The following is a 16826-nucleotide window of genomic DNA, read 5'->3' on the forward strand; positions in this document are numbered from 1 at the left end:
TAACTCAGTGTAAAAATGAGCAAAAGACTTGAACAGACACTTTAAAAAGGAAGATATGAGAATGGCCAATAAGCAGATAAAAAAGTGTTCAGTGTCTTTAGTCGTCAGAAAAATGAAAATTTAAACCACAGTGAGGTACCACTGCATCCCACTAGCATGGCTGAAGTGAGATAGACAACCCAAATGACGAGGATGTGGAGTATCTGGAACTCCATATAGTGCTGCTCGGAGTGCAAATCCGTAGAAACGTCTGGAATGTGTTTTTCTTTTTAATCATTCATCCCATACCCAGCAATTTTGTTCCTAAATATTTACTCACAAGAGATGAAAATCTGTCCAGAAAAGAGGGTGTGCAAGAATGTTCATAGTAGCTTTATTAATAATTGCCAAAATCTGGAAATAATGCAGATGTCCTTTGATGGGAGAATAGATAAACGCATGGTTGTTTATGACTACTGCTCTCATAAGGGCTAATGACCTGATGCCTGTAGAAACACGGATGGATTTCATCAACATTAGACAGAGCAAGAGAAGCCAGGCAGAAAAGAATATATACTGTATGATTCTGTTTCCCTGAAGACTGCAAACAGTAGTTTTTCGTGATAGAAATAAGAATAATTGTCTCAGTGGGGTGGAAGGGGCAATGTAGAGTCAGGGTTGACTCGGAAGGGGCACAAAGGAACTTGGACATGTTCTGTATCTTGATAGGCATTTGTCAAACTCATTAGACAGTACACGCAAGATCTGTGTGTTTTACTCTGTAAATTAGACCTCACTTTAAAAAGTAAGAGAAAGGACACACAGGTGTATATACATTGATCCAAGGACATTTCCATATACTAAAATGCAATGCAATTATCACAGTCACAGAATGTAACATTATTGCAGCCTTGCTATATGTACTGTGCAGTCACATTTAAATACCCCTATTGTCTTTCCTAACATTTTTTTAGAAAATGGTGAAGGGGGGAGAGAGAGAGAGAGAATCTTTTTTTTTTTTTTTTAAACTTTTTAATGTTATTTATTTTGAGAGACAGGGACAGAGCATGAGCAGAGGAGGGCAAAGAGAGAGGGAGACACAATTCAAAGCAGGCTCCAGGCTCCGAGCTATCAACACAGAGCATGATGTGGGGTTCAAACTCAAAACCGTGAGATCATGACCTGAGCCGAAGTTGAATGCTTAACTGACTGAGCCACCCAGGTTTCCTGAGAGAGAGAGAGAGAGAGAGAGAGTCCTAAGCAGGTTTCATGTTGTCAGTGTGGAGCCTGATGCAGGGCTTGATCCCACAATCCTAGGATCATGACCTGAGCCAAAATCAAGTGTTGGATGCTCAACCAACTGAGCCACCCAAGCGCCCCTTTCATAACATTTTTACTTTTAAATGTTATTTTGAGAGACAGAGCGCGAGAAAGAGAGCGCACCTGCATGCACACACTGGAGAGGCAGAGAAAAAGAGAGAGGGAGAAAGAGCATCCCAAGCCGACTCCTCACTGTCGGCACAGAGCCTGATATGAGACTCCATCTAATGAACCTTAAGATCATGACCTGAGCCAAAATCAAGAGTCAGATGCTTAACCAAATGAGCCACCCAAGCCTGCCCCCTTTCACAACATTTTTAGTATTCAGGTTTCAGTGAAGGATCACTTATTACCTGTTAATCTTTAAAAATAAATTTCTTGATAGAAAGTATCCTTGCATTATGTGGAAACTAATTTGACAATAAACTATTTGAAAAAAAAAAAAACAAAAAGAAAGTATCCTTGCAAAGAAACAAAATAAATCTTGAGTCCTAAGACATATTATCTGATGCGTATAATTCTCAGTAGCCCATTTCATTTTTCTCAGGTATCTGCAGTTAATGTTTGGAAAGTTACGATGTCAAATGTGTAGTTTAAAAAATGGAAAGATTAAGGATATTTTAAAAGGCAAAATTAGAATTGCTAATCTTTCATTTTCTCAAAAGTTGTTCTGTTTGCATTTTACAGAAAATACATGGCTTTAGAAACTGGATGGTAGTTTGAATTGCAAACAAATGGGCAGTATTTCTGTTTAATTAATTAGATTTGTAATCAACACTAGACTCTGGGACCTCAGTAAAGGAAATTAGCTTTTAGTGACTTACTTGTCAAAGAAGCATTTAACATTATAATTTTTCTTTTTTAATGTTATTTTCTTGATCACAAAAACCAATATACATTAATTGTAGAAAATACTTCATGTCAAAAAGAAAGGCCTTACAACTCTGCCACCTAGAGGTGGCGATGGCTAACCTACGTCAGGAATACCATTGTTCTTGGCTTTTGTTTATGCAGACACATTCCCACAATTTTTTTTAAACAGGTGATGGAATCATACCATATGAATTTGGTTAATTCACTTGCTGTATCATCATTTCTTGTCATTAAATATTCTGCAGCTTTATTTGAACTGACTGTGCTAGTGTTCCTTGATGGTGATACTGGAATTATTTTTTGTTTTAAAACTTTTTTCTTGAGAAATGTAAGAGTAAACTGCTTACAACATAAATGTTCAGCTTAATGAATGTTGTAAAGCAAACATTCTTGTAACTGCCACTCAGATAAAGACGTTGAGCATGGCCAGCAGGGCCCAGTAACCTTTCCCACTCACAGCTCCCTTCTTCCCCTCAAAGGTAGCTACTAGCCTTTTTAGAAGTTCTCTTCTTGCTTTTCTTTATTGTTTCCCACCTGTGTTTGCATCCCCAACAGTGTAGTTTATTTTCGCCTGTTTTTGAACTTCTTACAAATGGAGTCCTTATGGTATGCATTCTTTTGTGACTGGCTTCTTTCATTCAATATTTTGTTTTTAAAATTCATCCATATTATTGTAGTGGCTATAGTTCATTTTTCATTGTATACTGCCATGTTTTGATTCTGTTGATGCTGGGCACTTTGGTTGTTTCTAGACCTGGTTACAAATGTTGCTGCCACGAACACTGGATCTGCTTCGTGTGCACGCACATATGTATTTCTCTAGGAAACCACATGTAGGACTGACAGTGCTGTGTTGTGGGATGTTTGTACCTTAAGCTGTGCCAGATAATGCCCACCTGTTCTCAGATGGTTGGATCTGTTTTCAATGTACCTGTCCCTCATCCTTATTAGCACTCCTTGGTATGGTAAAACTTGAATTTTAGCCATTCTTATGGATGTGCTGATACCTCATTGTGGCTTAATTTGCATTATAATGTGTCTTCCTTATTGTTAGTGAGGTTAAAGAGGTTTATGTGCGAATGTTGCCCACTTGGATATCCCGTTTGGTGCACTACTTTAGTTCACAGTCTTTTGCCTGTTCTTTTCCTGGCTTCTTTTTTCTTATTGATTTATGTAATCTAGATACAAGTTCCTTATTGGCTATATCTTCTCCAACTTTGTACGTAGCTTGCCTTTTTACTTCATTAATGGTGTCTTTTGTGGAATAGAGGAGCTTAATTTTAATGTAGTTTGATTGATTGGCTTTTGCTCTTTTTAAGGATTCATGCTTTTCATGTCTGGTGTAGTCTTAGAAATGGAAGTGTTGGGTTAAGAGGATTTTAGATTCTCCTTTACAGCTTACTCTTGCTGGTAGTGCATGAACCTTTGGTACCATTTTCCCCTCTCACCAACAGTGTAGGCATTGATTCCTTCACACTTACCGGAACTGGAGTTCTGGGGTCAGCTTTGCCCTTGTAACAGATCTCCTTGATTTGTTAATGAGTATTTTATCTTGGTTTGCTTGTGAGACTCAAAGAGCAGGTTTGGGGCATCATTCTATGCACATGGCAGCCACTAAGCCTAATTCCAAGATTAACACTAAAAATATTCTTTAGCTCTTGATTCTGAGGAACATTTAGAGCTGCCAGGAAAAGAAAGATCTAAAATGCCATTTTCTTTTTTTTTTTTTATTAATTTAAGGCAGCATGATTTTGGCTTAAATTAATGAAAATAAATTGATGAAGACTTAAGGGATCAAGGGACCCATGAAATTGATGAGCTAGAATTTTGTAGATTTCTTTTGTAAATTCCTGGTGTATTTGTAAGAGGTAGAATCATGATTTTATCTACACTTCTTCACACACTTTATTCAAAGAAGATGACATCCTCGTCCTGATTTATCTCTGCCCCTCCTCTCCCCTGCCCCCAGTATTCATTCAGAGTCCTTCCTAATTGTGAGGTGGGAGGTGGCCCCTTGGTGTTCCATGGGCTGTGGGTGGAGTTGAACTCAGACTCTGCCGCAGAGCGCTTTCAAAGGAGTGTCCATTAGGAGAGGAAATCAGGAGTGGAGCTCTCCTGAACTCTGGCTGCTTTCCTTGGACTCACAGTTTAGCTTGCCAGCACTTTCCCTGGGCCTCGCTGCAGTCCAAGCCCTCTTCCTGCCTCCAGACTTCCCACCATTGCCAGAATGAAATTCCTACAGTCACATTGTGCCCCTCTTGGTGCCCTTTAGAGACCAGCAGATAGTCCGAATCATACCCCCTTGGCACAGTGGCTCATCATTTACCTGGGGGCTCGCTCTTGTTGAAATCTGTGGTTCCCTTGTGTTTGGAATGTTCTTCCACATTTGCTCCTCCCTTTATCTAGAACTCCCTCCTGTCTCCTGCCAAGCTATCCACCTGCTAGCTTAACTTTTAAAACTCAGCTTAAGCAACACATTTCCCTGCAGGCCTCACTTCTGTGCCCTCTTCCCTCCAGCTCACTGAGTTAGGTGCCCCTCTTCCGGACTGCTGCAGCTTTCTCTGTACTTCTGTTGCTGTGCTTTGTATTGTAGTAAACTTGATTTTTTTACTTCCGCCCCCGGAACTAGCATGGTATAGCTTATAGGAGGCGCCAGTAACTGTTTAATGAGTGAGTGAATATGAAATTATATCTAACTTTCGTGACACACATATGAGAAGAACTTACAGACAAAGAGGTCAGTTAGAACAGGACAGGAACTTATCCATATTCTAAATCTCTCTTCTCTGAAAGCAGTGAGCATTTAGGAGTGACTGCCGCGCCTGTAGCATCTGTTGGTTTTGCTCACCTGAGTTGTGCCTTGCTGTCACAGAAGGATGCCCTGCAGTGGTCTCGCAGTCCGGCTGCCGTGGAGGGCGAGGAGCCAGAGGACACAGCCGACGCGGAGAGCTGTGGGTCTAACGAGGCCAGCACTGTGAGTGGTGAAAACGATGGTAAGTACCCTTCATGGGATGGGCCAAGAGCCGCAGGCGGCTTGCTGCAGACTCACCCTCGTTTCCCCCTTCTAGTTTCTCTTGATGAAACGTCTTCGAATGCATCCTGTTCTGCAGAATCTCAGAGCCGGCCTCTTTCCAATCCCAGGGACAGCTACAGAGCTTCCTCACAGGTAGGGAGGAGAGTAGGTGGCTAGGCGGGGGCTAGTTGGGGTCCCGGCACGGGACAGGACTCTTCCTCTGCAGTTGGCTGTGAGCATGTAGGGAGAGTGTAGCGAATCAGTTTGCTCTCCGCCTGTTAGTACAGGTGAAAGTGGGCCACAGGAAAGGCGGGCTGTGGCTCTGAGAGCAGAGTGGTCAGTGTTTTCATTACCACAGATGCAGAGCTTGCCTCCTGCCTCTGACAAGTGCAGGCGTGTCCGGGATGGGGAAAGTGCAGTGCAGAGTAGGCAGCAAACGAGCCTGGGAGCCGGCACTTGGAATTACGACTGTGCCGGTCACCAGCTTTGGGACCTTGGGCAAATTCCATATCTATTAGACAGGGTAAGACTACAGTACACAGAGCTTGGGCTGGTACTCGGCACGGGGCTGCCCACTGGCTCAGTAGCGGGAGTCAGTGCTGCTCCCTCCATGACGTGCCTGAGCCAGTCGAGTATATGAACTTTGCTCTACGAGATGGTGGCTGGAGGCGTGGTGGAGAGGGACCATCTTGTGGCCCTGCAGGTGACTCGGCCTCCTTTTGTGACCCCTCGGGGATACAGGCAAACAAGCAGAAGAAAAAGACTGGGGTGATGCTGCCTCGAGTTGTCCTGACTCCTCTGAAGGTAAACGGGGCCCACGTGGAATCTGCATCAGGTACGTGCAGCCTCGTGACGTGACGCTCCTTCCTCAGGTCTTGGGGCCCGCCTCCATCTGGCAGCAGTGTCTGACCTAGGTGCTGTGGTGCCCGTCGAGGCAGGAGGCGCTCCCGGTGGGCAGCACACTGTGGCGGTGAGGCCCGAGCTAGGTTCCGGTGCTGAGCTCTGCCGTGTGCACCGCCCTCGGCCTCCCAAGGCGGCATGAGGGTCCGACGAAGGAGTGTGCAGGTGCTTGGTAAAGGTGCAGTGCTGTGCAAATGAAGAAGGTGGTTTGGCATTCTTTTGTGATGCCGTAAAGCAGACCATGAGGTGGTGATCTCTGACAGCCCGCGGTCGGGCCGCGGAAGTGCCCGCTATTGCTGGCAGGGTCTCAGGGAGAGCTGGGAGAAGTAAGCTTGTCGGAGAGCCCCGGGCGCGGCGGGTGATGCTTTTGACCAGTGGAATGCTGTGCCTTCAGGGTTCTCGGGCCGCCACGCCGAGAGCGGCAGCCCGTCCAGCAGCAGCAGCGGCTCTCTGGCCCTGGGCAGCGCTGCTACTCGTGGCCAGGCCAAGGTCGCCCGGGACCCTGCCCCGCTCCTGAGAGGCTTCCGGAAGCCGGCCACAGGTGAGTGGCTCGGCACTCGTTTCTCTGCCTGTAAAGGGGGCCCCTGCAGGCCTAGTGAGGAGAGGACATCTTCTGTTCCACTTCTTTCACTGGTTTATTTTGATTTCTTGGGTGGACCTCTGTTTTTGTTTTTGTTTTTGTTTTTTTACTCGCATTTCGGTTATTGCACGTGTAGATCTCTGCTAGACTAGAGAGAACTCCTTGTGCGCAGAGATGACGCCACTTTGTTTCTGGTATGTCCCTGTAAGGGCGTGGCCCGCGCCTGCCTTGGGGCTGCTTAGCAAGTGTTCGAGTGAGTGAAAATCGCTTCTCAGCTTCTCAGGGAAGAATTCCAGCATCTATTTTCTTTCTTGGGTAGCATCCTGTCAACGTTTGTTCTCAACATCCAGAGTTGCGGTCAGGCCCCCTTCTTTGTAGCCTAGTCAGAATGCTGAGCGGACGAGGCCCGTGTTGAATTTGGAGTTGCCAACAAATTCGGTAGCGTGCTCCTCCCAGCCCTTGGTAGGGCTGTTTGCAAGGCCAGTATGCTGTTTGCCATTTCAGGATTTATTTCTCAAAGCCCTCATGCTGGTTATTTGTAGATGGGCCACACGCAACCATTAAGACGACCAGCCTTGGCTTCTGAAAATCAGAACAAACCATTGCCCAAGTGGGAACTGGCTTTGCTGTCTTGCTGCTTTTCCAGCTCCTCCGCAGTGTTTAACTTTAAGGTCTCATGGGTCTCTATTCTTAGGGATTTTTCCAAATAAAAGTGACATTTGCTGATGCTTCTGTGAGAGATATTGACAGCTCAGAGGCTTTAAACAGCCCTTAGTACCTTTCTGTGTGGAGATCACCTCTCTCCATCCCGTGGAGGGAAGGCGTCCATAGAGTCGCTTTTAGACAACTGCCATCGTGTCTCCACTTGGCTTTGTGGCGCCTGTTCTCCAGCCTTGCGGGGCAGCTCACAGCCTGCCCCCTGCCCACTTCTCTGTGGGAAGAGGGTCCCCTTCAGCCTGCCTCCCAGCACGGCACAGAGTCTTGTCTGAGAGGATGCCAGCCCAGGCGTTCTCTTTGGTTTGGTGGCAACATCAGTAACCTGGGCAGAGTACTTGTGGTGAGCACCTTAGGGCAGCCTGGATGTGTGTGCAGATCAGTTTCGCGTAGTTTGGGTGCTGCCACCAAACTTTTTCCCTCAGTTGACATTTGTTCCTTTGCTTTGAAAAGTTGCAAATCTATACCTTGCTTCTTGCTGCTTGGCAATCACAGGTCAGATGAAGCGCAACAGAGGGGAAGAGATAGATTTTGAGACGCCTGGGTCCATCCTTGTCAACACCAACCTCCGGGCCCTGATAAACTCTCGGACCTTCCATGCCCTGCCGGCCCACTTCCAACAGCAGCTCCTCTTCCTCCTACCAGAAGTGGACAGACAGGTGCAGAGGGGTGGCCTCTTGGCTTCTCTCGGGGTGGGCTTCTGTTCTCTCTGAGTTTCTTTATGGTGCCTTTCACCTCGGTCCCTCTAGGTGGGCACAGATGGCCTACTGCGTCTCAGCAGCAGCGCACTGAATAATGAGTTCTTCACCCATGCGGCTCAGAGCTGGCGGGAACGCCTGGCTGACGGTGAGTGCACGTTCTCAGATGGCTTGAGGGGCGCTTGCCATGTGCGGTGTCGCCTGTCCTTGGTATTTAAAACCCAGATGTTGACTTTTCACCCATCTCTTCTTTTTCTCCAAGGGAGTATTTAGTATAAGGCAGGCTTTCCTCACAATACTAATGAATGTGGTGGGCGTTAATGTGCTCTATAGCTTTAAAGAAGGTATGGGGGGCGCCTGGGTGGCTCAGTCAGTTAGGCGTCTGACTTCGGCTCAGGTCATGATCTCGTCCATGGTTTGTGGGTTGGAGTCCTGCACCGGGTTCTGTGCAGGCAGCTCAGAGCCTGGAGCCTGTTTCAGATTCTGTGTCTCCCTCTCTCTCTGCCCCTCCCCTGCTCATGCTCTCTCTCTCTCTGTTTCAAAAATAAAAACTATTAAAAAAATTTTTTTTAAATAAAAAAAGTAAAGAAGGTATGGAGTGTTTGGGATTTTGCCATGTTGTGTGTATATTTCTACCTCCATCACCTTGTTGTCATTAAAATTTTCAACTCCTGTCTTTCTAATAATCATGGTGCTGTCTAGACGGGTGGAGGAAAGTGCACTGTAGCCTTGACCTATATGTTGAGCTCTACCAGCTACTCTTTTTGGACATTGCCACTTGAAGTGATTGTCAGCTTCTCTTAATTTTATGGGGAAGCTATCCTGGGGAGTGTGCTGGGAGGTCCCCAAGCCTCCCTCCGGGTTTGCTGACTCACTAGGAGGACTCCTAGGACTCTGCATTTAGTCACACTCAGGACTCATGGGACTTTGCCTCTAGTTGTACTCGTGGCTCTGATGTGTCACAGTGAAGGAATACAGAGCAGAGTCAGCAGAAGGAAAAGACGCTTGTGGTGAAATCCAGGGAAACCAGGCACGAGCTTGCAGATTTCCTCTCCCAGAGAAGTCACACAGGATGTGCTCACTTCTCCCAGCAGTGAGTTGTTGATGGCACACATGAAACGTGATCTGCTGGTGAAGCTTGTCAGGGACTCGGTACGTAGGGTTTTTTTTGTTTTGTTCTGTTTTTACTCGGAGCTGATCATATAGGAAGCCTCTGCCTGGCACATAACCAAATTCCAGATTCCCTGAAGGAAAGCAGGTGCTGGCCATAAACCATCTTGTTTGCATAAACAGTTTAGGCACAGTGGGCCATTCATGTTGGTTAGTGGGGGTGGGAACCCTCCTGAAATCCAGGCTCCCAGATGTCAGCCAAGGGCCAACCTTGTAAGCAGGCCTTTCCCAGATAAGCAGTCAGGCCTGCTCTGTTAACTTTTTTCTGCACAGGGAGTAAGAATGGTTCTTCTGTTTATTTCTGTTTTGCTTTTTTGATCCATGTGTTGCTTTGCTGTTGAATGACTGACTGTGGGAAGAATACATTTTCCCTCGTAATCGACATGTTAGTTCGGTCATGAGTGAGAGCATGATGTGGCTCTAGAGGAGAAAGAAACTGGCATGAAGAAGATTGGTTTCAGTGTGGAGAGCTGTTTTTAACCCTAAGGTGTATTTTGAGAAGTCCTGATGTGGTAGAATTGCAAGATTTGCCTTTCCGTAAGGTAGACTTTAATATCCTGACTGCACACCCCCAGAAAGCTTTCTTTCTCTTTAGGCGAATTCACTCATGAAATGCAAGTCAGGATCCGACAAGAGATGGAGAAGGAGAAGAAAGTGGAGCAGTGGAAGGAAAAATTCTTTGAAGACTACTATGGACAGAAGTAAGGCCCTCGGTGCTGTGAGTCCTGGTCTGGGCTTTGGGGGGCGGAGCAGCACATTCTCTCGGAGTTGTGCGTATCAGCCTGCGGGGTGAGGCCAGGTTGCCCGCAGCGGCTTGCTGGGCGCAGTTAGCCTAACGCCATTCTCAGGAAAGCTGGCTCACACTTTTCCGTGGTTGCCGTTATGCACCACGCAGATTTATTTTGTTGTTATGTCTGACCTCTCGAATAAAATTGGCATGTTCTCTCTGCCCTGTCACTGATGGTGTGAGTTTGGTTTGCAGATTGGGTTTGACCAAAGAAGAATCCTTGCATCAGAACGTGGGCCATGAGGAGGCTGAAATCAAGAGTGACTTGCGTGTCCCCGGAGAGTCGGCGCGGCCACAGCGTGGTCCGGCTACCCGGCAGCGAGACGGGCATTTCAAGAAACGCTCTCGGCCAGATCTCCGAACCAGAGCCAGAAGGAATCTTTACAAAAAGCAGGAGCCAGAGCAAGCAGCGGTTGCCAAAGACACACAGTCTGTGGCACCAGATGTGCCCGTGTATAAGGACAGGGAGGCTAAGAGCGACCCCATAGAGGCGGGCAGCCCCCGTCTGCCCGGTGTGGTGTCCGCGGCACCCAACCCCGAGGATCCCGAATTCCTGGCCCAGCCTGTGGCTTCTCGGACCCAGACCGACCCAGGCGAGCTGGCCCGGGCCTCTGCCTCTCCAGACAGGGTTCCCAGCTTGCCCCCGGAGACTGTGGCTCAGGAGCCCAAGGATCAGAAGAGGAAGTCCTTTGAGCAGGCGGCCTCCACATCCTTTCCCGAAAAGAAGCCCCGGCTTGAAGACCGTCAGTCCTTTCGTAACACAATTGAAAGTGTTCACACCGAGAAGCCACAGCCCACCAAAGAGGAGCCCAAAGTCCCGCCCATCCGGGTAGGAGGCTGTTTGATTCCTGGCTGTCCTGGAGCCGTGTTCCCTTCAAGGGCCGGGGGGTGTGCAGCGCCCCTTTGCAGAGAAGGGAGGCTCTGGGCCCTTGTGTTAGTTACACGAGCATGTGGAGCTCTCTGCCAGAGAACCATTCTTGAGACTGACTGGTAGTCAGAGGGATAAGGTTCTTTCCTTCCTTGCTTCTTTGAAGCTTCCTTGCTTCAACTCTGTTGAAGTTATCTCTGGAGGTCAGAATCCTTTGGAGTTTTTAAATCTTTTATTACGTGGTGGTAGATTCTTTGTGCAGTGACTCTCACTGTCCCACCAGAAATTAAATTTAGAAGCATGGCATACCGCAGCCCTGGAGCAAAATCTTCTCAGGATGGGGCGGTGTTGCGGACAGCCATTTTACCACCATTATTTCATTTGTAAAGAAAATTATTTGATTCTTTAGGCCATGACCCCTAAGCTGCTAGAATCTGTTTTAGCCTTACAATTCCTAGGTTAGCTCACCCAGTCAATTAAAACCGTCTTCCACTTCTTCTCTTGCAGATTCAACTTTCACGTATCAAACCACCCTGGGTGGTTAAAGGTCAGCCCACTTACCAGATATGCCCCCGCATCGTCCCCATCACGGAGTCCTCCTGCCGGGGCTGGACTGGTGCCAGGACCCTCGCAGACATTAAAGCCCGTGCTCTGCAAGTCCGAGGGGCGAGAGGCCACCACTGTCATCGAGAGGCGGCCACCACTGCCATCGGAGGGGGGGGTGGCCCGGGTGGAGGTGGCGGCGGGGCCACCGATGAGGGAGGTGGCAGAGGCGGCAGCAGTGGTGATGGTGGTGAGGCCCGTGGCCACCCTGAGCCCAGTGGAGCCCCGAGCGCCCCTGGAGAGTGTGCGACAGATCTACAGCGAACACAACTACTGCCGCCTTGTCCTCTAAATGGGGAGCATGCCCAGGCTGGGACTGCCGTGTCCCGGGCCAGGAGGGAGGGCCTGGTTGCTCTCAGAAAAGAGGAGAGCTGCCCGCTGCAGAGAGTTCCAGATGGCCTCACAAGTGGGCTGGAAGATGCCTCCCCACTCCCCATCGCTCCCACCGGGGACCAGCCGCGCCAGGCTCTGCTCCCGCTGTCCTCTCAAACCTCAGTACCGGAGAGGTTAGTTGAGCAGCCTGGGTTGCGTCAAGATGTTAGAACTGAACGTGAGTCTGGTACCACTTCCCAGGAAGGGGACCGTGAGGATCGAGGACCTTCTCTTGCCCCAGAGAACGGGCCTGTGCAGTCTCTAGCGGGGGCTGTTGTACCAGAAGGAGAACTTGGCCAGGCCCTAGACCGTGACCCCATCGTGAAGGATCCTGTGAATGTGACTCCCAGTTCCACCACCGAATTGTCTTTGGCTGGTTGCCTGCAGGACAGACAGTGTGGTAATGAATCAGGACTTGGTGATTCGTGCCCGCCCACGAGGGAGAGTGCTACTAGACAAGAAGACCCGACACCTGAGGCCCTCGTCTCTGAAGGTGCTGCTCCTTGGGTGCCCGGCCTGCCAGACGACGAGGCGGTAGGACAGCAGGAACCAGACTCCCGAGGACCTGGCCCAGCTGTCGAGCCTCAGGCCGTGGAAGAGTGGGAGAAAGCTGCCCCCCTCGCTCCTGCATCACCTGGGGAGTTGGCGACTGAGGAGGGGCTCGTTCCCCCAGACCGCTTCCCTCTGCTCTGGACGGTGCCGTTGCAAGGGTGCGCGGACAGTGCCGGTGGCCCCCGCAAGCCAGCGGAAGGTGAGAAGTTGAAAATCAGTGGGGACTCTGAAGCACTGAGTCCTCACGGTGAGTCCACAGACACGGCCTCTGACTTTGAAGGCCCCCTCTCCGAGGATAGCAGCGAGGCCGACCCCACTGAGGCCACAGCAGTGAGGAGAGTGGTGGTGGTCGACGCAGAGGAGAAACACGATTGGAACGAGTCTGCCTCACTCTCCAAGGTGAATGGTGACCGGAGTCTGGTTATGAGGACAGACAGCATGGCAACAACTCAGAGCTGGGTGTCTCGTGTATGTGCGGTCTCCCAGAAGATTCCAGATTCCCTGCTGCTGGCCAGTATGGAGTACCCTTCGAGGCCCACTTTGCTGGGCAGGCCTGGGTCCTCAGTGGAGGCCACTAACCCACTCGTGATGCAGTTGCTGCAGGGTCACTTACCCCTAGAGAAGGTTCTTGCTCCCGCCCAAGGCAGTAGCAGACCTGAATCCCCACGACTCCCGCTTACGAAAGAGCAGGGCCATGGTGGCTCCCTGGGAGTGAGATCTTTGCAGGATCCTTTGCTAAACAGCTGTGCAGCTAGCAAGAGCAGCCTCCATTCTTTAAGAGCTTCGAAGGAGCCTCTTCTACCTGAGATCCGTGAAGCGGGCGCTGGTCTTGCCAGGCAGGAACCCACCCAGGCTCCTGGAGTGCCCCAGATTTCCAAGGCAGCCGCAAGTTCAGACTCCCCGTATCCAGTGACAAAGTTGATGGCTGCCCCTGGGAGAGTGGAAGACGTGGATTCCAAAGAGCGGTTCTCTCCTGTTAGTTTGGAAGATCGGGAGGAAGCCTGTGACCTATCCCAGCGCAGTAATTCAACTGCTGCCCCAGGCAGAAGTCCAGGAAATCTCACTACCTCGAGAGTCCCTTGTTTCTCATCTCCAAATGTGATCTCCTTGGATCCTGATCAGACAGGTCGGGCCCTGGGTAATCAGAAAGGTGCTGGAGGCCAAGGCAAGAAGCTCTTTGGCCCTGGGAATGAGGCTGTGGTGCTTCAGCGCCCCAGACCTGTGGAGCCCACGCCTCTGCCCGCTGACGCCCCTCCCGGTTTTCCCAGTAGGAAGTTGGGGCCAAGCAAAAACTCTGTATCTGGTGGGATACAGACTGCCAGGGAAGACTGTGCTCCAAAGCCACCGCCTGCCTCTGTGGGCAGCGTCAAGAACGAGACTTTTGGGGGGGGTCCTCTCAAGGCAAATGCAGAGAACAGAAACGCAGCCGGGCCTGGTCCTCGGGAGCTGGTGGATCACTTGCAAGGGATGCCTTTTGTCCTTGACCTGCCCTTCTGGAAATTACCCCGAGAGCCTGGGAAAGGGCCTGCTCAGCCTCTGGAGCCTTCTTCTATCCCTTCCCAACTCAATATCAAACAGGCATTTTACGGGAAGCTTTCCAAACTCCAGCTGAGTTCCACCAGCTTTAATTATTCCTCGGGCTCCCCCACCTTTCCCAAAGGTCTTGCCGGAAGCGTGGTGCAGCTGAGCCACAAAGCAAACTTTGGTGCGAGCCACAGTGCATCACTTTCCCTGCAGATGTTCACCGACAGCAGCACGGTGGAGAGCATTTCGCTGCAGTGTGCGTGCAGCCTGAAAGCCATGATCATGTGTCAGGGCTGCGGTGCGTTCTGTCATGATGACTGTATTGGACCCTCAAAGCTCTGTGTATTGTGCCTTGTGGTGAGATAATAAATTATGGCCATGGGAAAATTGTATAGCTAGTGTGTGTATTTTGATAATGATTGATCTTCCATCTGTATACAGAATCCCATTGATATAACAGACTCTGTTCCTCTAGGCAAGAGCACTCTTGCCCCCCCCTAAAACTTGTAGTGCTAAGGCCCCCCTGTCGCTTACCAGCTCTGCTGGCCTTGCTGCAAGGGCTTCCTGCGGGGCAGCTCATTGGGCTGCCCAAAGTCAGCTGGCCAGCTCGAGGTCTCGTGCAGAGCCTGGCGCAGCATGGGGAGCTTGCTTGACACCCAGAGGGACTTGAAACTGAAGAAAGAAGGTTGTGTTCTCCATCGAGGGAACCAGCCTTCCCGAACTGAGTAGAAATGTCAGTCTTCCACTGCCCCCTCCCTGCCGTGTTTCCTTCTGCTTGCTGCTCCAGTCTGGGGAGTTAGTTGATGGCTGGGGAAGCCAGCACAGGGTTAAAATAACTCCCAGCAGTGCCCACCAGGGGGCCTAAGCACCTGCTGACCTCAGGGTCACAGTTCTGGCATTTGCCAGTTGACAGGAGCCGGTTTGACCTTTGGTTCTGTTGCCGAAGCAGATCTGGGACTTGCCTGTCTCGGTCCAATTCACTGGCCCACAGGAGCTTTTGGAACCTGGAATCGACTCGCTTGGACAATGGGCTCGGGCACAGGCTTGTCTTTCCTCTTGAGATGCCGTCTGTAGACCTTGTAAGTCAGATGTCCAGATGTTTGGCGGGTGAATTCCTCTGCTTGACACCCTCCCTGTCACTTTGGACTCCGTGGGAGTGGGCATCTCCACGCACCTGTGTATGTGAAAGTCATTTTACATTTCAAAGCAGTGTGTGTTTCTTATTTTTATATTTTTAACTCTTTATCCTTGGATGTATAAAGTGAACTTTTGGGCTTCTGTAAGTATGCTCTATGCACCTCTAATGTTTTATCCTGTATTTATACGTTGTACACAGTACTGGCCGATTCTGTAAATGGATGTATTGTACAGAGAACACGAGTGTCTCTCCCTTATTTTCCGTCCTCGGCGGCCTCGCGTTACAGTGGTGTACTTCTGTCCACCCGTGTCAGAGCCACCGCACGCGGTGCCGCCCAACATGAGGGTGGCGTGACTGACTTGTGATCTGCCAGCGTGGCCCGGTCGCCTGGTGGACCCGCTGTAGCCTGCAGAGCCATGGCCGGCCCGCCCGCGCTCAGCTGAGCAGACGTGTCTCACCCCTCACATCTCTTCCGACCTTCCCCTGGCCGCCCGCTGCCACATGTGACAAATCACCGCTGCCAGCATTAAGTGCCCTGGAGTCCAGGGTGCGTGGCCTGGGCAGCCCCAGGCAGGCTTTCCAGGTCTGGCTCCAGGGTTACCACCTTCAGCAGTAGCTGGGCCGTGTTCTCCTGGGGCCCAAGGGTTCCGTCTGATACACTTGTGGGTTCCGTCTGATATACTTGTGACAGCAGGTGGGTGAAAAAACAGCCACGCTTGTTGCCCACCTCTTTCCCAGCCCGTTCCCAGCACAGACATCTCCATAGTTGTCTTCCCGCCCCTGCTTCCTGCCTTATTTCTTATACTTTGACTTGTTGCAGAGTTCAGAGCCCTCATTTGACTTAGGTCTCCCTATGTGAGTGTTTCTGTGTAAAGTAGAAAATTGGTGTGACTTCGGCAAGTCTCATTTCACCTCACAGTTCTCCTCCCACCCCGCTCCGCCCCAGTTCATCCACTGTGGCATTTTTGTCACCTGAAGCACGAGTGAGAAGTTGGCAGTCACACGATTTAAATGCAATATTGGCCAAGTCCCGAGTTGTCAACTTCAAGAGTCTGTTTACCAAAGACAGGGAGCAGAGGCCCAAGTGTGCTTGATCCTCTTCTTCCTTCTGCTGTGACCTTTGGCGGCCTCTAGGCTACAGGTGGAAACCGGTCTGGTCCATGGGGCTGCCCAGGGACAGCGCTGCTCTTGTATGTCTCTTGTGGTTTTGGAAAAATAAACCTGTACAGCCTGCGCTTGTGGTCTCCGTCCTCTTGTGTGGCTGCCTGGCCCGGCTGGGAAGAAAGGCCAGAAGCGCAGGAGCAAACGCCACCTCCCTTCACCTCGGCTCCGGCACCCGTGTTCTTGGGCTGGAAGGCCGCTTTTGTGGGGTCAGGCCCAAAGGCCCAGCCTTGCTGATTTTGCTGGTGTGTAGACTCGGCACGACTGTGTGGCCTGGAAGCAGAAATCGCATGAGAACGGTGAGGACGCTCACCCCAGCCACCCCACTGAGACATGCTGCCAAAGAGCTTTCTGGTGGCCTTTGATGGCCGATGGTCTCTGGGGGTAGTGACCAGTTCTAACCTTGAAAGACCTGTAAACGCAAGCGCCTCTCTGCTTAGTGGGCAGCCAGCAGATGCTAGCAGAGCGGGCCTGAGGGTGCCAAGCTGCAGTGGGGGGACTTCCCAGGCCATCCCCGGACTTGTCTGGAGTACTGACGCGCCCGAGCTTGTGCTGCTCAGAAACTACCTTAGTA

The 16826-nt window shown here is 50.3% G+C and overlaps 1 protein-coding gene across 3 annotated transcripts in view; it reads left to right on the plus strand.

Annotated features, from left to right (window-relative positions):
• Positions 1-16325, plus strand: part of ASXL1 (ASXL transcriptional regulator 1) — a 74974-nt gene extending 58649 nt beyond the window's left edge. The window contains exons 4-12 of one of the 3 annotated variants that reach the window (XM_039237720.1): positions 5045-5165; positions 5241-5338; positions 5927-6020; positions 6480-6626; positions 7875-8038; positions 8129-8225; positions 9843-9948; positions 10230-10863; positions 11410-16325. In XM_039237720.1, the coding sequence (XP_039093651.1) occupies positions 5045-5165; positions 5241-5338; positions 5927-6020; positions 6480-6626; positions 7875-8038; positions 8129-8225; positions 9843-9948; positions 10230-10863; positions 11410-14319 (4371 nt within the window). In that variant the 3' untranslated portion in view covers positions 14320-16325. The other 2 variants (XM_039237721.1, XM_039237722.1) reach the window with 2 other exon arrangements.
• Positions 16326-16826: the final 501 nt, after the last annotated feature.

Source organism: Hyaena hyaena, unplaced genomic scaffold, assembly GCF_003009895.1.
Source record: "Hyaena hyaena isolate Hyena2069 unplaced genomic scaffold, ASM300989v1 scaffold_131, whole genome shotgun sequence".
In the NCBI taxonomy this organism is placed as follows: domain Eukaryota; kingdom Metazoa; phylum Chordata; class Mammalia; order Carnivora; family Hyaenidae; genus Hyaena; species Hyaena hyaena.